This window comes from Macrobrachium rosenbergii, chromosome 17 (genome assembly GCF_040412425.1).
Source record: "Macrobrachium rosenbergii isolate ZJJX-2024 chromosome 17, ASM4041242v1, whole genome shotgun sequence".
In the NCBI taxonomy this organism is placed as follows: domain Eukaryota; kingdom Metazoa; phylum Arthropoda; class Malacostraca; order Decapoda; family Palaemonidae; genus Macrobrachium; species Macrobrachium rosenbergii.
In genome coordinates, this window is record NC_089757.1 from 22,885,765 (window position 1) to 22,910,764 (window position 25,000).

Sequence of the window (25,000 nt, forward strand, 5' to 3'; positions counted from 1 at the left end):
ATTACCTACTATTCTTTAAACAAAATTTTTTCGGTGCTGACTAGAAAAGGGCAATTGGTTGCCATAGGCCTCGGTAGTAAAAAGTAAGTAAGCAAACATATTTCCGGTCCTAAATAATAAAAACATTAGTAGCAGCTGTACTAGTTAGACATCAATCGTAAGTAATAAATTCTGTGCGTATCGCAACCTGCATTACAACCCCTTATCTTTTAAAGGGATACGTTTTACAATTTGCACCTGTTCTTTAGACTTCATATTCCTGTGCTGACCCTGAATCAGGCCGTATTCCTCTTGGAAAAGAAGTGCCCATCCCCCAGAGGAAACTCTCACTCCAGATTCAGCACTTAAAACTTATCCGTCTGAGAGAAATTGCCAAAAGAGCGATCACAGATATGCTTTACGAACCCGAATTATCTTCCAAGGTAGCTGTTTCTCTCTCTCTCTCTCTCTCTCTCTCTCTCTCTCTCTCTCTCTCTCTCTCTCTCTCTCTCTCTCTCAACACAATGAGAATTAGTACGTTCCCTCGTACTACGGATAAAAAATCTGTTATGGCATAGTCTCCCTCAAACTCCATCAAACATGAATTCACAGCGTCAACAGACTGATTGCTTTTTTTTCTCATGATTACTAAAGTTCTAAAATAGCTTCCATTAGATCACATTTTATTTGAAAATCAGAGCGTTTTAGTATGGTTAGTATTTGCCATAACAGCATGTGTATCTGTGACGTCAGTAAACTGAAAATTGTAGCCTCTATATTTACCATTTATCATTTAGAAATCTAGTACTAATAAAATATACGAATGAAAATTTACTATGTTATGAGAAACTTCTACAGGTAAGGACAAAGGCCACGTGCGCTAATCATATTATACATTTAGAGTGAGAAGAAGAATGAGCGACTAGTGAAAGGAATAAAACATTTGCAGAATGAGAAGCCTGACACTGAATGAAAGTATGGACAAGATTTTGGGAATAAATTTTACTCAGGCTAATATGTAAAGGATGACCGCATGGACGACAGAAAAATTAAAAGTTGACAGCCTCGAACAATATTTGACATTAAATAATATGCTTCTTATCAACCCGAACAAAACGCTTCATAAAATAACCAGAACTGCAAAGGAGCAAACTAAGAAATTTAAGATTTTGAAGAAGATAATCCAAATATTCAAAAGCTCAAACTTAAGAAAGGGGTCTTGAGCTGTCCTCCTAGTGTCGGGAAAGAGAAAGACGGCTATTGACAATATAAGCAGCCAGTTTCGCAGAGAATCAAGCTCTGATGACCCAAGACAATTCTCTCTCTCTCTCTCTCTCTCTCTCTCTCTCTCTCTCTCTCTCTCTCTCTCTCTCTCTCTCTCTCTCTCTCTCTCTCTCTCTCTCTCTCTGGGGTCTCGAAAGATCTTTTAATGATCTCAACGTCTCATGAGACCCAAAGTCTCCAAAACCATCAAGAAGTTCAACGTCTCCAGTGAATCCACAATGTACAGAGTTTTTCTTTCTCTTTTTACTTTCATTTTAGCCCAAACTGTCTGGGAAGTCCCTTATCGGCGGCCTTTCAGAACGCTGCAGATTGGTCAATAGGTTTAAATACAGAAATGCACTAAGCGTCTCACACCTACATGCATGTAGTAAGTATAAAACTAATAATAAGAGAATGACATAGACTACGAAACCATAGACATTGCTCACCATTTAAATCTAATGTAGCAACGCCAATGCCATTGCCATTTTCAATACAATTCATCAGCAAATCAAAACAGTCGAAAAAAAGATTCTACCAAAAGCTACCTCTTTAATCCGGACCATTTCGATGGGATAGAACGGAACCAGTTTCCCAAGTGATCTGATAGAAAAGGGAAGAAAATCAAATAGATATGAAGACTTGGTTACACACTCAGCCTCTTAAAAGCAACTGAATAGGCCTTATCACCTCCATCGATCCCCAGCCCCACCAGACCCCACAACAAAGACTGGGGATAATTCCCCCCTCTCTGTCTCTTATGTCGTCAGTTCAGCAAAGGACTGTCTTCAATAACGAGTGAAAATTCTCTCTCTCTCTCTCTCTCTCTCTCTCTCTCTCTCTCTCTCTCTCTCTCTCTCTCTCTCTCTCTCTCTCTCTCTCTCTCATAACATAACTAAGTTTATAGTTCTTATTATCAGTTTCACATAGAAATGGCCAACGGCAATACCAGTAAAAACTCTCCTTTCCTCTCTCTCTCTCTCTCTAAGTTTCTCTAGTTTTTGGTATCTTTAATGATCTCCACGTCTCGGGTCTCGAAACACCATCAGCGAGTTTAACGTCTGCAGAGAATCTTCAATGTGCAGACTTTTCTTCTTTTTCATTTTAACCAAGGCTGTCTGGGAAGTATTTTTCAGCGAACTTTTAAGAAAAGCTGCAGAGTCATGGAGTAGATTAAATAAAGACACTGCAGTCCTTTACAGAGCAGATATCGCAGACGTGCATGCATAACGAGAATAAGAACGTGGTTAAGTCATTGATTGTAAGTTATGTGGCGTTACATTACTAGGGAGAACGCGGCTACAGTCAAGTCCATAGTAAGAAATACATTTGAATTTCATTAAGTAAGGCCGTCAATACAACAATCAAAGCTGTTTTTAAGATAACTCTGTAGTTGCCTAAATAAACAAATATAAAAATAAAAAATTATTCTGCCTACCTACTCTTACCTTCCTGACTCAAAATTGCAACGTTTGAACGGGATGGAATACAATCAATCACTCGCATGAGCTGGCAGGAGAGGGGGAAAAAGTGGGAGGGGAAAAAGGATAGGGGGAAAAGGAGGGGGAAGTTAAGAGAAAAGATAGAGGGGAAAAGCAGCTAGGGAAAAGTAAGCGACGGGGAAAAGTAGGAGAGGGGAAAAGTGGGCGAGGGGAAAAGTAGGAGAGGGGAAAAAGTAGGAGAGGGGAATAAGTAGATGGGAATAAGTAGGAAAGAAAAGAACGAGCAGACCCCCTTGCAATTTCGGTCACCGTGTAACTGCTATAATGTCATTTCCCGCAATTTCCTCATAAGGTCGTTTCTTTGCAGTCTTGGGGAACCTTCATCCCCTTCATTGTACCCGTACTATTCCACCTTCCTCTTGTAATAACCATTCTCCCACTCTCATATTCATCGTGTTTTTTAATCCTTCAAAAGCCCCGTTCCCTTATAATCTTCATTCCTCTCGGAGTGACCTCAAACCGTCTGGAGCCTTCTTCGCCCCCACGCAACGTGCCGTGAATAAGTAGCGACTCACGTCGGCGGCGCTGACGTCGGCTTCAGCATTGGAAGATCATTAAATCCGCCTTTCGTTATCGATTAAAATCCAACGTTTCTGACCAGTGACTTATCCAAGCCACGTTACTACACGTCAGCGTTATCCTTATAATTGAAAACCGTATCTTGCTAAGCGAAAGTTTGACCTTCAAAATTAACTCCAATTTCAGCTTTCCTAAAAGACGAAGAATGGACTTTAAAAAAATCACTTTTCCAAGAGACGTTAACCCTAGGAGACATAAATGAGATGTATCTTTTCGTGAAAGCAAGTCTAAAAAGATGACTAGGATTCTTATGAAATCCCCTGCTATCACAGGAAAGACCAGAAGAAAATATTTTATTGCATCTTGCCTGTTTAGTGACCAATACTGTCCAATGTACCTTCTAGTTTCAGAAGGGTTCAATTTAACGACATAACACTCCACCTCTAATGTCTAAATTCCTACAATGTACAGATGTCAAATAGACCTAATTTTTACAGATGGTCGAAGTAAAACTAAGTACCGATGAAATATCACAACCAAATGAATAACGAAATAATTAGCACTTAACTGAAAACGATCAAAATACTCGGCTACACCAACGCATTCAGCATTATCTAATAATAAAGCCTCAATTTGTGACTGTAAACATGCATAATAGCGCCATGATACAGTTATACGCTTTCTGACTAGAGGCGGTTAACACCTTCTGTTAATAAGCAGTGTGACATCCGCTGTGAGATGAGCAGGCAGCGACCAGCACGCACTATCTCGGAAGGAATTGTTTTCTGAAGTGCAACTACCCTCATATGATAGTTCATATCTAATTTAAAAGATGTCTTTAACCAGGAAGGCTTACTCTGAATCCGCAAAAGTTTCGAAACAAACGCCATTTTTTTAACAAATCCACTAACTTATTTACCAATCCGAAATACTGGCGTCAAAAGAAGCTATTAAAATTGGTTACAAAGGAGAGAATGTTATCTTATCCTTGCAATGAGTTAATGTCCAGAATCTATCTTCGAAAGTTAATTAACTTAAAACTATTTGGACCTCTTTTCAAAGGAGAAATGCAATAAAACTGATATTTATGGGGCAAATAATTTTTGTCCCTTTAAACTTCAGCTGTTTCAAAAGGATGAACGGCGGTAATAAAAATAACATTTCCAAGTGATGTTTTTACCAGGCGCGACAGCAGAGCACATAGATTAAATTAATGTCTCTCTCTCTCTCTCTCTCTCTCTCTCTCTCTCTCTCTCTCTCTCTCTCTCTCTCTCTCTCTCTCTCCTACGCGTGCATACACACATAAGTTCACACTTACATGTTTATGAATGTGAAAGAGTTTGTGTGTGTGTGTGAGAGAAAAACGAGAAGAGAATGCATAATTTCTGACCATTTTTAACAATACATCCTTTAACAACAAGACCCCATGTGATCCTCTATCTGTCTGTCTGTCTGTTTTGAAAAAAAAAATTTTAAGAGTCTTTCAGCAAATATTCTTAGAGATTCTCCCTAATTTCCCTCGCTCTTTCTCTCTTTTTCTCTCCTCGAACATCTTTCCTCCGGGCGAGGACATAATTTCCGACCAGGTAAAACCGAGGGATTTGACCCCCATTAGCAATCCTTCCGTCAACAAGTTCGGTTCTTGGAAATCTTCCGTAATTAGGAAAATGTCGTTTACAATGATTAAGGTTACGCCCTTCAACCTGACTCTCTTGGCAAGATTTTCGACATTTTATAGCTTCTCATTTTAGTTGGTTTACTCTCCTAAAGTAAACTTTTGCTGCGATTGTTTTTAAGGATTTATCAAATTATGAACTATATAGATATTATTATGAATGTCGTAATTGTAATTATAAGATATATATGTGTGTATATATATATATATATATATTATGTATATGTGTGTGTGTTGTGTGTACGTGTGTATCTTGGGATTCTTTGCGAATGGATGTGGGACAAAAGAGAAGAGATGTATGCCAAATGATTTGTTCCACAGGAAAAAGACAAGAAACTCTGGCACTTAGCAAGGCGAAAAGGCAGAGTGTAAACGATTGGATGGATGGATGGATGTATGATATTTAGGTCAAAAGCCCAGGCACTGGGGCCAACAAGCCCATAGCTTGTGTTTGAGATAGCAGAAAGACTTGGAGCTAAGGAAGGGTAGTGCTATGTCAGGAAGAATAGGGACAGATGAAGACCATATATTATGTGCTCTTTCGAAGAATGTCTTGTAAGAAAGCCTGTGACAGGAGAAAAAGCTGCAATTGTGAAGTACACTGGCCAGAAATGGAAAAGTATAACAGAGAAATAATATCTTTTTCGGAGAAATAAATATCTTTTCTGGAGGGTTAAACCTGTGTCTGGCAAATGTGAAAAGGTGGTTGCGCTAGGTGATTTTAAAATAAAGTGTTTGATTGTTGGAAAAACATAGTTTCCAAACACGAATATTCATGAATGAAGTGTAGAATGGTTGATCGATGAGACAGTACTGACTGAGGCTACTGAAAAGAGAAATTGCAGAAAGTGGTAAAAGATTTAAGTGTTTGCAAGAGGAGAAAGTGTAAATACGAACAAGAATAAGGTTAGGAGGGTAAATGAAAACCAGGAGGATGGAGTAATGAATTCTAATATGGACTGCAGAAGAATGTCAGTGTTTCATTCTGTATAGGTCTGAAAGTAAATTTAATGGATGAAGATAGGATGAGAGAAGTCGTCCAGTTACAGAATAGGAGATGCAAGGATGGTAGCAGAGTGCGTGCAAGACCTTGAGAAAAAGGCTTTCACTGTCTATGGAAGCCAAAGTGGGAATATATGAAGGGAATGTTTATTCAATTCTCCTTATGGAAGTGGAGTGTGGACGGTGTGTACAATGAATAAATACAGATTGATTGATGCTGTTTGAGAAATTGCATATTTCATATGGTGTAAAGGGAGCGGAAAGGGTGAGAAATGTGGAGATGTAAGGAAGTGGCAAAAAGGTTAGCATAGAACTGAGCCAATGAACAGAGTGTATAACTCAAGAGTTGGGAAGGAGAGCAGAACCTCGAAAGCCCTAAATATATGGCGTGAAAGAGGTATTGGAAAGGATGCAATGATCGTAAGGGGTTCAGTGAATTACTGATGATATTTCTATGTAAGAGCGCGATGCAACTAAAGTAGTTCAATTTTTTCTGCACAGGGTTTCATCCACGATTTAGCAGTTAAAGCATGACTGTGGAAGTGGCCACTGTGGTACTTTTATTTATTATTAACATTGTGCAGTATAATGTCTATTATGGAACATACTCTATACATACATCCTTGCTTTGGGAAATGTTCCATCATATCTCTTAAATATTTTGTAGGCGTTCCCTCAATTCGAAAAAACATGGAAAATGCATTTGTTCACGTTGCTGTTAACGACTCGTAGTCCCAGTTAGTAAGTAAACGCGTAAATTGTTAGCCATAATTCAAGTATACATGGATTACTGTACACATACATCCTATACAATAATCCGCTTACATTTAAAATATGGCAAACAATTTACGCAAACTCTTACTAACCGTAACGATATGCCGTCAATAACAAGGAAATAAAAGTACTTTCCACGTTGTTTACGAACTGAGCGAACGCCTACAAAATATTTCAGAGAAGTGATGGAACATTTTTCAACACAAGGTCCGGAGATTTCTATTGCAAATAATAAAAACATACCTAGCGATGGTTCCTTTGTCCGTTGCTACCTCCAGATATCAACTTTGTTTGAACATACATACACACGTCATTAATTCTAATTATTTCTATTCAATGTGACATCAAAAAATGCAATTTCCATGCACTGTCCTGAAAGCTCAGTTGATAAAAGTCTAATAAAAATTTTTCCCTGTCTTCCTGCTTTTATTTTCCTCTGTCTTTTAATTTCCTTTTTTTAAAAGAGGGGGAGCCTAATACTTCCTTTCGCAATTACATCTCCGGTTTTACCCACTTTTACCTTTGTTATTATCTTTTTCCTCTTCATACCGTCATTATTCAAATACAAAACACTTGATTTTCATTTCACTGGCCAAAGACATTTGTATGTACTTTTAATGATATATTTATTGTGGCGTCACATGTGTTTCTGTCACTATTCCCTGACAGAATATATATGTACAAAGATACATACGTACACACACACACACACACACACACACATATATATATATATGTATATATATATATATATATATATATATATATATATATATATATATATATATAGTTATATATATTTAAAATATATAATATATATATATATATATATATATATATATATATATATATATATATATATATATATGTTTTTGTGTGTGTGTGTGTATGAAATTTTATAAAAAATCATATATTCAGCATATTACATACTGAACAAACGTACAAATGCTTAAACCGTTTATGGATATATATCTTGCCTATAATAAATACAAATCTTAACATTTCAAAATCATTATTCAGACGCCAGCTACAGCAAATGAACCACTTATCTCGTCCTTTGCTTCGTTAAGCGTACACACTCGAAATCTCTTTCGTCAAAATCTTTTCGGCTTTAACGAATGAGAGAGAGAGAGAGAGAGAGAGAGAGAGAGAGAGAGAGAGAGAAATGCTTCCTTATTTCTATTTTCTAAAACTGCAAGATATTAAGAACCTAATTACTTCTATGAACTGATAACCAGCTCAAAGAATGGGCTTCATCTTTTGGTAATCATTTCTATTTATAACAAGTCTTTTTTTTATTTTGAGCTTTGAAAGTACATAACAAATGTATCTACTTCCTGAAATAAAATTTAAAACATAATATACAGAACTAACAGGCTGACTTTCTCCCCTATTCTAATATTTTCTATCAGGTTTTATTAAAGAAATTAACACACACACAGACGCACACACACATACATGCATATATACATATATGTTTATGTATATATATATATGAATATATACATATATATACTGTATGTATGTGTATATATATACAAAAAAACATAAACATGCAGTACATACACACACATAAACACGAGGAAAAGAAAAACACTGGCCACTGCTAAATTCATCCTCTGCAGCTGGTGAAGCGTCAGGTCAGTTAATTAAAACTAACTGCTTGCGCGGTGGTAGTCAGCTATACTGCCAGGACATAATAATAATACATAACAATTCACAGAAACAGGAATTCATTACTCTAAGAAAAGGGAATTCCGTGTTCAAGCGTCATACACTTACTATATTTTAAACAAAGAGAGTGTTAGGCGTTTCACTGGCAATCCCTTCCAGTTTTTAATTAGAAAAGGCTTTTATTATTTGAAAAATAAAAATGGCTTGTGTCCAAATGCCAACGGTTTCCAACATTTCTGTGGACTGGGTTCCAGCAATCATAAGGCAAACGATTCTACAGTTTAAGCGCTAGAGTTCTACAGTAGTTTAACCGACACACTCCCCTGGCGTTTGAGTTCAAGTAATGTTCATTCATTTTTTATTATTTTATTTGCAAAACTTCTCCCGTTTGAGAGACAATGTGTGAAGTGCGCTACACTTCCACAGCAAAGTCTTCAGGTGTTCAAGGGTGCGAAGGTTTTCGTCTTTGGTGTTATAAATGCTTAGGTCTTGCCTTTAAGTACTAAGGCTTATTCCACTACGAAGGCAAATACTCATCGCATCCAGCAAGCAGTGGCTTTCAATTCTGTTGTCGTTAAGGCTTCTTCACTTAAAGCACAATTTCCTGCTGTCGCACTGTACTGATATCACTATCCCACATAACAACGAATTTTAAACTTAAAATATGTGTACTATACTAGTTCAGCTTCACTTGAGGAGATAGCGATTCAGTCTTTTTCAATTTCTACGAGCAAAAAAATAGTAAGATGCATGTGAAACTTCTGGTCATTATAGATTAAAGTCATAATTCAGAATTAATACGCCTAATTAGCTTCCTTTGATGTGAATTCTCTTCGAAGAGTCATCCCATAAACACTCGATCTGGACTTTGTATGCATGAATGCAACTCAGGGATATTATACATCCACCGAGGTGATGATCGCTCGTGTTATTGTTATTCTCTCCAAAGAAGTTATATTCTTCGTTCCTTTAGTTTGATTTATACATCCACCGAGGTGATGATCGCTCGTGTTATTTTTGTTTCCTCCAAAGAAGTTGTATTTTTCGTTCCTTTAGTTTGATTTTTACGCAAATTTCATCAACGGTGGACCCAGTGGCTAGCACAAGATGATTACATTTTGAGAGATATCAGAGTGTAACCTCTGGAAAAGAGGGGGAACTTTTGTGTCTATCAGCCTTGGCGGAGGTTCACAGTCTCCAAAAGATCCTAAATGTCGCAACACTGAATCCCTTTGCTTAACCCTACCAGACATGATGTAAATGAAAAGAAAAGAAGGGGGGAGGGGAGTAGGACGTAAACTCGAAGAAGGTGATAGATTTACTTCTTGGAAGCGGGAAGATGATAGAACTCAAGCAATCAGAAGGAGTTGGTGAATTCCAAGGCTTCGATATAAAGTATTTTTCCACGCCTAACCAGGAACACAATTCACACAGACAAGTTTTATATACAAAGAGCAACTGAGAGTATGAAATTTACCTTAAAAAAAAGCTGCCCTCAAAGGATGAGTGAAGAACATAGTCAGGTCTGAGTTATTTAGGATGCTAAATAATTTGTATATCTAGGACGGAAACCTTCTCGTATATGTGTTCCTTTAAAATATTACGGCTGCTGCCGATGTAGCCGTAATTTTTAATGAAACATGGATTCTAAATCGTATACTCCATTTTAGTTTTCTGTAAAAGAAAACTATTGTGGCGGCTTTGTCTGTCCGTCCGACCTTTTCTGTCCGCACTCAGATCTTAAAAACTACTGAGGTTAGAGGGTTGAAAATTGGTATGTTGACCATCCACCCTCCAATCATCAAACACACATTGCAGCACTCTAGCCCCAGTAGTTTTTGTTTTATTTAAGGTTAAAGTTAGCCATAATCGTGCTTCTGGCAACGATATAGGATAGGCCACTACCGGGCCGTGGCTGAGAGCTTCATGGGCCACGGCTCATACAGCATTATACCGAGACCACCGAAAGATAGAGCTCTTTTCGGTGACCTTGATTATACGCTGTGGCTGCTTTACAGAAAATTCGATTGCGCCGAAGAAACTTCGGCGCATTTTTTACTTGTTTACTTTGCACCGAAGAGAAATATTAAAACTAAAATTACCCACACGATTCATCCATTCTGGGCCTGCAATTATAAACCATTTGTTATTTTCCCTTAGCACGTTAACCCAATGACTGATATTCTAATTATACAAAACGATTCATCAATTTTCCCGTCTCTCGTGCATCACTAACAGCCACTTCTTTTGTCTCCCGCAGGCACTGTGCAAAATCGCAGCCAACTACCAGAACAGGAAAATTGCGTGCGTTCCGGACATTAGACTGGAAGATGGGTCCGAGGCATGGTAAGTCATTTCGCCGTGAAAGACAAATGGCAAACAAATATATGTTGAGGGTATTAATCTGACAGGAGGTAAACATTGCTTGCATGCGTAACAGTTATTTGATTGTTTGGTTACAAGCTCATTTGTCTGGTTGCAAACCTATGGTTTTATCTTTTTACCGAATGGTGGACGAAAATCCTTCTATTTGTTTTCTTGAAAAACACCAGTAAGTAGTAAAGCGAGTGTAAGTACCCGTATATTTATACACTCATGCAATCTGGTGATTGAGAGAGAGAGAGAGAGAGAGAGAGAGAGAGAGAGAGAGAGAGAGAGAGAGAGTTCACTATTTATTTCTTCAGAAGGAAAAACAAAAAAATGCAAATAGCATGTATTAATTTACGAGTAACCAAGCGTTACTAACACTTGCAAGAGACCTTGCAGAGCTGGTGCAAGTGGCAATGGATCACTGCAAAGCCTGAAAATTAACTGATTAAAAGCAATTACTAATGACTCATTTTTCTTACCTGAAGGAAAATATTTCTTGTATCTAAGAAAAAATAGTTCCATAAAGATAATAATTTCAAGAAAAATATTTTGTGTAATTCTCAAAAACAAAAAACAAGCAAATAAACACAGACAGCAAAACAAATCACAAACAAAAACATAACCTTGCTGTTAGAGGTAATAAAGGATCTTTCGTGTCTAATATAATGTTCCAGCTATTTTAGGTTCAGTGAAAGAACTTATTTGAAAACACATCCAGATGTTTACGAGTTGAAAATGACTATACTACTTGGCAGTGTTACCTTATAAAATAACGACTATAAAGGGTTCCAGGTGGAAAACGACTTTTAAGTCACTGAAAAAAACTTTGCAGAAATATTGAACTGAGAGCAAATGAGACGTAAATAAAAAGTTATAATGGAAAAAAGCAATCGGAAAAATGATATGAAACACAGAGTAGGCGCCATAGAAGGTGGAAAAACAAGAAAATCCAAAGTAACGACAGTGGAATAAAAGAAAACGGGAAATAAAGAACATAGTTGGGAAACCAACTGACACTGCAATGCCCGCAGAAGACGCCACTCAGACTGAGTCTGAAGATTCCTCGCTCCGACTAGGATTGCTGCATGATCGAACTTTATTACAATGAGGAAAAAATGGCAAAAAAAACACTTCAAATAACTTTAGAATAGAACAGAATATAGAATTTAGGCCAAACGTTGGGACCTATGAGGTCATTCTGCGCTAAAAGGGAAATTGACAGTAAGGAAGTTTGAAAGGTGTAACAGGAGAAAAACCTCTCAGTTGCACTATGAAACAGTTGTTAGAGGGAGTGGAAAGTCAGATGGAAGAGAGAGAATATGAACGGAGGTTTAGTAAAAGGAGTGAAAGAAGTTGCAGCTAGGCGATGAAGGGACGCTGTAAAGAACCTTTAGTAATGCTGACAGTGCACCACGTGAGGTGCAACGACGGCACTACTACTCTACGGGGTTCAAATAGATTTAGATCCTCGCTCTCTCACCCCTCCCCCCTTCTGTTTGTCGACATTTTATTTCATCAGCATTGTAAAATACGCTACTTCTCTCATTTTTTCGCTTCATAAACAGCCCTTAAATAGAGTGGCACCATGCTCAGTGTTTTTTTATTCGACTGTTTTACATGAAGGCCAACACACAATGTGCAATAACGCAACATTCCCAAAATAATATTAACAGATATCCAAAAGTTGCACAGCCTTGCGCCTTTTCATGTTATTGTGGATTATAAAAATAGAGCAGATCCTTCTATTTTTCAAGTAAGTTTGAATTACCTTGAATTACCGGAATTAAATATCGCATCTTCTAAATACATGGCATAAGAATCATCATAGAAAGCTTCTTTAGTACTTATTATTACCTTGAAATAAGCTTATTATTAACTTGAAATAAGGATTAAGTCGACAAATGTCAAACTGCAGTATTTTCCTCCAATCCCTCTCATTATCCTCCTAACAACTTTCAAAGTTATAATCCTTCCGATCTTACATTATGGCTATCATAACATTAAGGATGCCACTGCTTCAAGTGCGTTAGGTAAGGTACTGGACATATTGCTGGGTAAAACCACAACAAATTTTTAACCTCTTTGGAAAATAAAATAAGTGAACCTGAAATACTTACATTCAAACTTGAAAAACATATTCAAAGACATTACGAATAAAAGGGGATGGGAAAAAGATTCGGATAAAAGGAGTTGAGAGAGAGAGAGATTCCGAGAGAGAGAGAGAGAGAGAGTAGAGAGAGCAATAGAGAAAAGAGAGAGCTGAGTCAAAGAGAGTCTCAAAAGGAGTCAAAAGAGAGTCTGCAGCAGCTCTCGACGTCCCCTCCATCAGGGACATAATATCCCCTCGTTCATAGAAATGCACAAAAGAAGAGTTACAATACTTTAAAATCAAACGAAAGGTAAAGGAAAAAAAGAGGGAACAGTTTGAATATTAATTCCTAGAAGCATTAGTCAGTGCAATAAAGACGAAGAGTTATTAATATTACCACTCTGCAAGGACGATAAAAAAAAATAAGAAGAAAAGGCAAAGAATAATTGGACACAATACGTAGAAAATAGAGGAATTAATTTGGAAAGACGTGTGTGTGTGTGTGTGTGTGGAATAAAAGGATTAGAATAAGAGTAAATAAAAAACTTTACTAGCAATTATTAATTAACAAAGAAACAAAAACATTTACAGACACACATACACACATACATATGTGTATATGTGTGCATGTATATATGTAAATATATATGCATATATGTATGTATGTATGTATGTATATATATATATATATATATATATATATATATATATATATACATATATATATATATAGACATATATATATATATATATATATATATATATATATATATATATATATATATATATATATATATATCACACAAAAGCGCAGAGGTGAAAAGTCTCCCCGCAACATGAAACAATAGTAATGTCCACATGAATGGACTAAGGTCAGGCAATTATCCCCATTCCTCCATTACACAAGGAGACCCGACAAAACAAAGGGAAAAAGGAACAATGCAGGGCAAACATAAACAAAGTGAAAACTGACCTTTCGTTATGACGAAAGAAAGTTAAAAGAAAGGAAAAAGGGGGAGAGAACTCGTAGATTTTTCTATTGGACCGTAAAACTCTTGAGTTTGTACAAATGACTAAAAGTATCGCACAACAACAAACTGAGGGAACGTTGGCTGTTTTACAGAGCAAAATGTTGCTATTAAATATATAATAGACTGCTGTTTCAACTACAGAGTTAGGTGGACATAAGTGAATGTTAATAAACAATGACATTCATCCTTAACAAACTCAAGGCAAGACAATCTTTTCGCCCTTCCTCCTCTCTCTCTCTCTCTCTATACTACTCATTCCTTCATTTACCATTTGCTGTTTCTAATCTTCTCTTCTCATCCTTATATACTTACAGAACTCACAGCTCACTATGAACCCATCTTCAATTTTACACACTCACGCATTATATATATATATATATATATATATATATATATATATATATATATATATATACATACAGTATATATATATATATATATATATATATATATATATATACATATATATATATATTTATATATATATATATATATATATATATATTTATATGCATATATACATATATATATTTGTATATATATACATACATATATATATTTATATAAACAGTACATACATATATATACAGTATATATATGTATGTATATATATAATATAAATATATATATATATATATATATATATAATATATAAATACATGATATATATAAATATATATAACAGTTTTAGTTATTAAACTTAACCTACACACATTCTCAGTCATGACTTCATGCCATGAAACCCAAAAAGATAATCATCGAGAAAATCAAATCATGATCAAGATGAAAAGGAAGGACTATGACTAAACCTTTGCACGATGGATCAAAAGTTGACTTGAAGGCAAGTCTTATCTATCCAAGAAAATCAAATTTATTTAACACGCCGAAAAAGCGTCAATAGCCTTCCATCTAAAGTGACAACAAAACTGCCTGTTAATTAAAATGTATAGTTAAACCTCGTTAAATAATTCAAGGAACAGAAGAAAGTTTTAAAAGGTTCACTTTCTCGAAGAGAGGCGAGGTGAAGAAACTATAATAAACCTTCTGTCTGCCTCTCCAGTTCGACATCCGAGCGATATTTGTGGCGATACGAATAACTAGTACAGAATGATTGACTGATTGATTAATTATGTCTATTAAAACTGGCGTTACAGCATCTAAGTTATTGACGCCGTAATAAATTTAAATAGAAAACTAAAAATAAATAAATAAGTTTAAAAAGAATTGCATACAAAAATATCTAAAAATATATATGTATTTACACAACGACCCGGGTGGTGATAGCTATACCCAGTCATACATGCATACACTTACACAGGCATACATTTATACACTTTACCTAAAGCGTAGGTGAAAAGAAGTTAGTTCGTATGCTTTTTCGATAGCGATTTCCTTCGGCTTCTGTAAATCAAATATTTACAGTTGTATATAAACACACAGCATTCCCTGAAGTTTTCATTCAAAATTTACTGGTGTACTAATAAATGAATCTAAAATCTAATAATATCATGTGTTGAATTTTTCTATTATTGGATCACAATACGTGCTATACTGAAATCATAAATCTACTCTTGTATTTACATATTTGACGATATACATTTTTGTTGACCTTTATTCAATCATTAAAAAATTATCTATCCAGTATTTGCATACCGTCTATCTATCGTGTCATATTAAACCAGAAGTGTTTCCTTCTGACAACCGTCCAAGCAAACAAGCAAGCGCGCTTCTCGTCCCCTGTTGGTCTGTGCCTTAATTGCAAAAGTTTAATCATATTCTGTATTTCAGGAATTTCTTCCCAAAGTTCCCCTATAAAGAGGAGTTTACAGTATATTATCGCTTATTGGTAATATCTTCATTCATAACAATTTATGTCAAGTACAATTAAAACTTACGATATTGTCATCCTTTTTATTCATTCTAAAAATATTATGTATATGGACTCCAGCTAAACGAACATCTGTTATTTAAACTAGTTTTGATAAAAAATAAAAATAGGAATACTGTCGACAACAGAAGAAAGCCGGTACAATACTCGACTCTTTCCAACTGTGAGAATTTTCCAAACACAAAACTCTTTTTGACATGAATTATAATACTAACATACAGTCGTACATTATCCGCGATTTCCGATCCTTTATACCAACACCAGAATTCAATTTAGTATAACAGTTCCTTAGACAAGTAAAGCTTTTCTTTAAGAAATATTACGGACCCACCGTACTCCTTTAGCAAAGTATGGATTGATAATACATAACAGAAGGCATTAAATGATATTTCCAATCAAAGCGACATGGGGTTTCAAACATACAGTATATGCGTTTCTGTAAAATATGAACTCGACGCATTGTAAATTAAAATTGCCAAACCTGTCACATGCAGGACAAAGCTTAATAATTTTAAGATGAGTTAAAATGAGGGATACATTTTAAAATGGATTAAAATGGGAGAATGTGTTTTAAAATGAACTAAAATGGAGGAGTACGAATTAAAGGTTAAAGTGAACCAACAAATAATGCAGTACCCATGAAATCAATAAGCCAAAGTCTAATAGCATTTAGAAGAACATGAAACCTCTCTCTCTCTCTCTCTCTCTCTCTCTCTCTCTCTCTCTCTCTCTCTCTCTCTCTCTCTCTGTTCTTGCAATGTGTACAGACAACACATTCACAGACTTCTTGATTTTTTTTTGCGGTAGCAGCCGAAATGCATATAAACAATACGTTTAACAATTTGTGAAATAACATTCAAAGGTAAGAACATATCTAGGATTTTATGCAGCTGACACATCATCAAGTTGAAAATAAAATAATAAGGTTTTGAAAGTCCTCGATTCAACGACATCTTTAAGGAGCATCAAAACAACAATTGATCCTTCCATTCACGTATTAGGTCATACATTCTGCCAATTGCAAAATAGTGCTCTCTACAATTAAATAAGGGGTATATACACAGATAATTCAACTAAGACAGTAAGACAACCAAAGGAAATTACAATGAGAGAGAGAGAGAGAGAGAGAGAGAAGAGAGAGAGAGGGGGGGACTGGAATCGATTTGCTGAATAATGACAGTGAATTTACAACAAATACAAAAATTGCTCTTGAAAATCAAATATCAAAAAAGAAGGAATGTATATATATTTATCTAATACTGTACTTGATTCTGCCATAATCCCAATTGTACTCAAACTGCTTACACTAAACAACTTTGTTCAACGGCAAAGGGGATAGCATAACCACAATGATTTAATTAGTTTGAAAGAGCATATGCCAATAAACACCACTTGCTTTAATTGAAAACAAATTGTAAAATATATGAATTGGATTGGAATGACAAACTTCGTTCCCAAAAGTGATGACTGTCGAAAAAAATATGAATCTCATATCAAGATTAATCATAATTTTCTGATATACACAATGCAGACCAACTTGGGGGAGAAGGATTTAATCAGTCATGATACGCACGAATCATATCTACCCTTGACACGGATGCAACGGGTGGGTTAGGCCTCATGAAGAATTAACACCTTACCCACAGAAAAATATGTTAAAAGGACAAACGAAACTTGAATTGAATGGCCTGGAAATCACACGTGCAACTACCTGTAACAATCGCAAAGAGCAAAATTATGTATGTATGCATGTATATATATGTTTGTGTGCATATGTATGTATTATGTGTGGGTGTGTGTATGTTCATTACTAAAATACAAAACAACTTTTAACATTGATCTCTGTGGAAATGATGTGGAAAAGGAACAATGAACAACCACAAACAATCGCACTTAAATTTCCCTTTAAGTGCCTTTCTGCTATTGATTGCAGTTCATCCCTGCGGTTGACATGAGAAGTCACTTTCTTTCTGGAAGAAGGAGGGAGGATCTGGGGAAAGAAGGAGTGAAGAGAAGGATGAACTGAAGGAGGAGGAGGAGGAGGAGGAGGAGGAGGGGAGGAGGAGGGGAGGAGGAGGAGGAGGAGGAGGAGGAGGAGGAGGAAGTAAAACCTCTCCATTACAATACCTCAGGGATCTTTGTTTATCTTACAAAGCAAAGGTTGAAAGAGGACGATGTGTCTTCCAGCAAACGTTTTCAGATAGTGTTTTTTCTCGCAGTTGAGGTTTCAAGCGTAACAGCCAGGCAATGACTGTTTGCCGAGATAACACAATTCCTGACTGGCTGAGAGAACCATTTCTGATCATACAAATGAAGTTTAATTTCAGTTTTCTTTTCTGTCATCTTCATTTACCTTTGGGCAATACCGTGCACTTTTTCCCTCTCCTTTCTTAAGTTGCCTATCACGGCAGCCGGCGCAAAAATTAAAACAAAACAGGTTCCTTACATCATGTTAGATAACACTAAAACTTCGTCTTTATTCACAGACTCTTCTTTAGCAGGAAACTAAGCAAATCAATCCATTTTAAAATTACCATTCAGTATTAATGTAGAAGATTTTTATTCACTAAAAGTATCTGAAATAATTTCTCATTTCTAGCGATACAAAATAGATTACAATAATCTCTGCTTAGGGTGAATTTTTCTAGTAACATTCTTTTTGTTTCGGTTCACTTCTAACAGGAAAAAAACGGTAGGGAAAGAAAATTCTTCTTGAGAGAGAGAGAGAGAGAGAGAGAGAGAGAGAGAGAGAGAGAGAGAGAGAGAGAGAGAGAGGGGGTTTCAAAAAGAGTAATACTTTTAAGAAGCTTCTGAGCCTTGCCACGAATGCAATGGACTAAATGATATGAAGTCAATGATTATTATTTTCCATTATCGTTCTTCTAGTTTCAAAGTGTTTGCAATACAACATAACAGCGTCAGATATATACAAGGAGCTTACGTGTATGCAGTGTATCTTCTACGATTGAAAAATGAGATATCTTGGTAAAAACATGTCAGAATATAATTGGAAACGAAAGTAATTATTCTCGAAACCAATTCCGTTTAAATTGATGACAAACGACAGACACATTGTATACATACTTTAGATACATACATACATAAAACACACACACACACACACACACACACACACACATATATATATATATATATGCATATTTATATATATATATATATATATATATATATATATATATATATATATATATATATATATATATATATATGAATGAATGGACATATAAACACCGTAAAAAAGTCAAAGCCATACAGATCATTGTCTCTCACCTTATAGAGGAAAGACAATCCTACTTATTTTTGCTAATCGTTATTCTTAATTTGAACAAATTTTCATCAAACAAGGAGAGTGCAAATGATCTATCAGAGAATAACCTGACCATATGCTGAAAAAGATATTCACCCTAAAAGAAGTATAATAACGCTCAGATAAAAATAACGATATATGAAATATAAACATGACGAACATATAACATGGGAAAACAAAGACTTGCAAAATATTAATAAAAATATAAAAGTACGAATAGTTAGTTTACTAGGACAAGAGTTTAAACCATGAGACAAGGTGATACAGAGACAAAAGACAGAGAGACAGAGAGAAGTCGGTGCATACGTGATCTGGGATAATTCTGTCGCAAAAGTTTTATCTACTTAAAGTACTTGAGATTTTGTCTCTGGCAAATACTAAGTCTTCCCCGGATAACATTTTGAGAGAGAGAGAGAGAGAGAGAGAGAGAGAGAGAGAGAGAGAGAGAGAGATCTAAACTATATCTAAGATCAGACATTTTCCAAATAAAGCATTATTCACCAGATGGATATCATTCCTATAAAAATAAAAACTCAAGATTTACGTAGCCATTTTTAGCAAAAGACAGTTAACTATGCCGTCGCACGCTCATGAAGTAGAGAGGTGTTACGACCTAGTTCCACCCTTGCTAACTTTTGGCTGAGTCAAGGTCCCCTCCATTAAATAATTTCGAACAGTCTAGCAACGAGGAACGTTCTGCCGCTGTTTGTGCAATCTGGACCACCGGAGATATTATTTAGTTGGCTTATAAAGCAATGACCACTTTTCTAAAATCTTGGGGTTGAGCCAAAGCTACTGTAACGTGACCTTCCACACCAATATGGTTTGAGTTTGCTTGCTTGAAGGTTCGTTCTGGCACAGATTTCTCCATCTGCCAATGACTTCTTGACTATTGCTAATATTAGCAGCAAATTATATATTTATCATTCTTTATAGACTTCTTCTGTGGTGATAACTGTCATTACCAATTACCCATATCTCTACAAGCAGTATTTCTCTACAATATCTCTGATGGTTATAACAGTTTCAGCCACAGGTTTTCTTCTAGTTTCTTTGCCATTTCGAAGTTGATCTATTCACTTCTACTTGTATAGCTTTCGGTAAAGTATTTTTCGACTTATTTCCTTGACAATTTCTCAGTTGACTGAGAGGTGATTTTCCCACGACCTCTGTGATAAACATTTCAATCGTAGGTACATGTGTCCTTACAGGAATCCCATTCTTCGATGAAATTTATAGCGAATCAACAGCTTTCAGCCGCGTACCTCCAAACAGACAGTCTAATTTTCCGCGGTATTACTCTCAAAGAAGCAATGCCTCCACGTATCATTGCAAGGGAGCTGGAGATTAATGACACGCCGTTCAGCCGGCGCAATATCTCTTCCAGGAGAGAGGTATTTGTTTCCTTGATTGATTCGGTGAAATTCCGGTAATTAGAAAGACGGACTGCGCATTTCGTTTCGCGTTTACGGTTGCCACATTTGTTTCCTTGATCGATCTCATGCACTTCCGGTAATTAGTGGGACGAATTACACCATCCGTTTCAGGTTCCCATTCCGTGAAATTTACTGATCTACTGGAGCTTATCTTCTGTACAGATAAAAATAGAAAATGCTTTAAATGGAAAACAACCTGGGTGGCGATTGCCATTAATATCTCAGAGTAAATTACAGAAAAGACAGCTCCTCAAGAACCTCTATCTCATGGAATATAAAGTCAGAAGTATCAGTCATCTAATAGCTGTTATACGTGTGACCTATTTATTTAAATCGGAGGACTCTACTTTGTTTACTTATTCCACCACATACACGGAGTATGCGAGAAGACTTGTGCCCCATATGAAGTCACTTAAAATTCACTAAAGCATTGTGGTCTTCACACCCTTACGCTCATGTGGTACCACTTTCAGCAACAGGTAGATTCCTGTTTTCCTCTTGGGAATTGTACAATTCCGGATATCAGAAATCTTTAGGGTCTCCTTCCCCTCAATTAGCCTTCAGTTTCTTGTTACAAGGTTCGCATGATCTCAGCTTGACTAATATGCAAAATATTTCTTAACTATTTGATTCCCTGAACTGATAAATATAAAATGGTGCTCGTTCCTCCTCGTTTACAATTTTCTGGTTTATTACGTTGACTGGTACGCGCCCTGTCTCTTCGGTACGCACAAAACTCGTGTGTCATCGCATAAAACCAGTCATCTGGAATACTGCGATTTACCAAAATATCCAGAATTTGAAAAATTGAATGTCTTTTTTTTCACTCCTCCCAACAACAAACACCCCCCCTTTTTTTTTTTTTTTTTTTTTTATCCTTTCCCTAAGAAAGAAATTCTGCGTAAAATTTTGACGTCGGTTCATAGTAACATACCTGACTTCACGAGACCTACGTGGCATTGACGGCCTCCCTGCAACATTTACCAAGCTTTCGCAAGGGAGTCAAGCTTGTCAACACCTATGAAGGAAAGTCGATTAGCTTAATGTTTCTTTACAGTGACCGAGCTCGATTTTGACAGTTAAGTCGCCTTCCAACATAAATTGTAAACTGTTCCAAGAGGTCCCTCAGTTCCTAAATGATGTTCTCGATGACCTACCTCTACTTCCTAAATGTCTGGCTAAAACATTTCAAGAAGCCTATCATTTGATCATGAAAACTTTGGTTATCTTTCCCGAAACTCACGGTATGACTTGAAGAAACTTGGGTTATCAAACTTTTCGTAAACTCTGGTATAAAGTCTTATATCAGAACTTTACATCAAACTAAAATCTGTCACACAATCTTTGGTTCATAAGTCTCCTGGTAAATTGGTTGCCCATTATATAATCCCAGAATTTTGCAAATCCACAGCGAGGAGTTCTTTGGAAAATCAAATAAGCACGCTTAATGAAGTTTTCAAAATACTGCAGGTTTTCTCAAGTTTTTAGTATGTTCATACAATATTTACTTAACAAAAAGTACAATTATGACCTTGTGACCCTATAAAATAGAGTTTAGGAAATATTATGAGTTGAAGATAAGAAATCTCATATTTCAGAGATCCTTCGGGGTAGCACCATTTTGGATAACTAAAGAGACCATAGACAAACTAAAACTAAATACATACCAGAATTACCATAGGAGAAAAAATCGAACTAATATTCTATAGGACAGATTTTATGGAATGTATTTTAATTTAGCAACTGAAATCAGTGAGACTGTATTCCACAGTGGAGTACTATAACTGATAACTTTTTCTACTAAGGGTACTTTCTTTCCTTACATCGAATTAACGACTTTAAGAAAGTCGACATTCATTCACCTGCAACAAGCAGGAAAGACCCGAAAGATTTAGAATCCAAATGGAAGCATTCGTCTGTCCCATAAAAAATTTCTTCTCTTATCCGTTGATGAAAGGCAGGACATTACGCTGAAGCGGTTTTTTTTTTCTGTATTCTCGCCAGTTATTAAAACACCTCCAAATTCCTTCGAAAAACTGCAGTATTTCCCATTTTCTTTTTCTCCACAGGAATGTGTACAGCGTGTGGCGGACGGTGCTTGACGAGACCGAAAAGCTGGGGAAAGCGAGACTGGCCGCTGTTGAGGTCTTCCATCAACACATTTCCGAAGACGCCAAGATCACCAGACAGAATAAGATACACTATGGCAAAAAGGTAAGAATTTCCGACCACGACAAAATAAACGAGAAAGTGCACTGGGACAAAAAGGTGAGCACATCCTTCCATTAAAAGATACATGACAAGGTACACTGCACGGACAAGGTAAGAATATCCTTTTATCATAAGATATATAAAAGTATCCTTCCATTATAAGATACACGATAAGGTATACTATGAGGAAAAGGTAAGAATATCCTTTCGTTTATAAGATATATATGAATATCCTTCCATTGAGATACACGACAAGGTACACTGTAGGAAAAGGAAAGAATTTCCTTCCTTAACAAGATACACGACAAAATATATTTGAGGATAAAGATAAGCATTTCCTTCCATAACAGGATACACTATGGAAAAAAGGTAAGAATATTTGTCAAAAAAGGTAGGAAAAGGTAGAAGAGTTCCTCGTCCTAAAATTGATAAACGTTACACCCGCAATGTGAAAACCTACCGTCTATGACAGACCGAAAGAGGTGGAATTTTTCCACCTGTAATGACACAATGACAAAATATGCAACGGGGAAAAAAAAAATTCTTGGTTGCGACGAGGTACAAAACAAGCGAGACACTGTGACATGAAGATAATAATTTTCCGTCTACATATCACAAGAAAAATTTTTCCAACTATTGGAGGGGCCGACGTATTGCAAAGGGGGAAAAGTTCTGTGAAGGCAAATCCTTTGGGGCATGAATTCGGATCTTTCAAAGGAGCAGGACATTATATGAGCATAAGTGTGAGAGAGAGAGAGAGAGAGAGAGAGAGAGAGAATGATTTTCAATTTATAAGCATAAAAACAGAGTCACTGAAGCAATGATAATTTGAAGCATCTTGGCTCTTAAAGAGAATTTTCTGAGATATGCCTGCAATAGTATGAAGCTTTTGAAAATACATAAAGACTAAATTTAAAAACCAAACCAAAGGGAAATATCATTTTGTCTTCAAATAACAAAGCGCAAAAAGTAAAATCAATATATATATATATATATATATATATATATATATATATATATATATATATATATATATATATATATAAATAACACTATTTCAAATCATAAAAAAAAAAAAATAGCAGTATGAAGCGGGAGAGAAACATTACAGTCAACGTCATTATCGTCATCGACGTCACAAAAGATTCCAACCAGCGGGAAATGGGTAATAAAAATAATGAAAGTTTTACAATGCCACAAAGTCAGGTCGCATTATGTTGCAATCTACACATTCCTTACGCATGAGAAAAGCTTAAGCGTACCTCCATCCCATGAATACAAAGCCACACAAAATGTTCTCTCTCTCTCTCTCTCTGAGAGGCTTTCATAGTTACAGCAACATGCCTTTGTTTTCGCAAGTTGCTGAACCATAACACACAATGTATATGAATTTATCTTTCCAATATAGGGAAGTGTAACAATCTCTCTCTCTCTCTCTCTCTCTCTCTCTCTCTCTCTCTCTCTCTCTCTTTATAATATTTTGGTTCAAATAATACGGTATTGTGACTGTTATCTCAACCCCCCAGGACATCTGAAATAGACAATCAGAACATAAAACTATGAAGATAACTTCGAACAAGGGTAGGAATTCCCTTCCATAACAAGATACATTGTAGGAAAAAAAAAGTAAGAATATTTTTCAATAAAAAAGAACTAGTACAAAAAAAACTGTGCGATAAACAGAATTCCTCGACTAAAACATGATGAATATTACTCTCACAATCTGAATATCTAGTGCCTGTGAAAAGAGACAAACCGACATACAATTTACTGAAAGATATAGAATTTTCCCATCAGTAATGAGAAAATGGAAAAAAATATGCTCGGGAAAAAAAATCTAAGAATTTTTGTTTGCGACGAGATACGGAAAAAATGAGACAACCTGATATGAAGGTAATAATTTTCCTTTTACATATCACAAGAAAAAATGTTTCCAACGGGGAGGGGCGGGTGGGGGTGGTTACGAAAAAAGGAGAATAAGTTCTATGAAGGCAAATCCTTTGGGGCATGAATTCGGATCTTTCAAAGGAACAGGACATTAGAGAGAGAGAGAATGCATTTAAATCTATATGAATGAAAAAAAGTGATATTGAAGTAATTTTTTTTATAATGTTTATAATAGCATGAAGCTTTCAAAGAATATACAGAAAACATATTTCAAACCAAACCAACTGAAAATCCCAGTAGAATGTTTCTATTCTGACCAAAAATAACATCATCACCCATAACAACAATACGTATAATAACTATATTTCCGAT

The 25,000-nt window shown here is 35.9% G+C and overlaps 1 protein-coding gene across 1 annotated transcript in view; it reads left to right on the plus strand.

The window, feature by feature from the left end:
* nwk (nervous wreck) overlaps nucleotides 1-25,000 on the plus strand; it is a 330,585-nt gene that overhangs the window by 220,124 nt on the left and 85,461 nt on the right. The window contains 2 exon segments of the mRNA XM_067119697.1: nucleotides 10,649-10,734; nucleotides 22,600-22,744. Of these exon segments, the coding sequence (XP_066975798.1) occupies nucleotides 10,649-10,734; nucleotides 22,600-22,744 (231 nt within the window).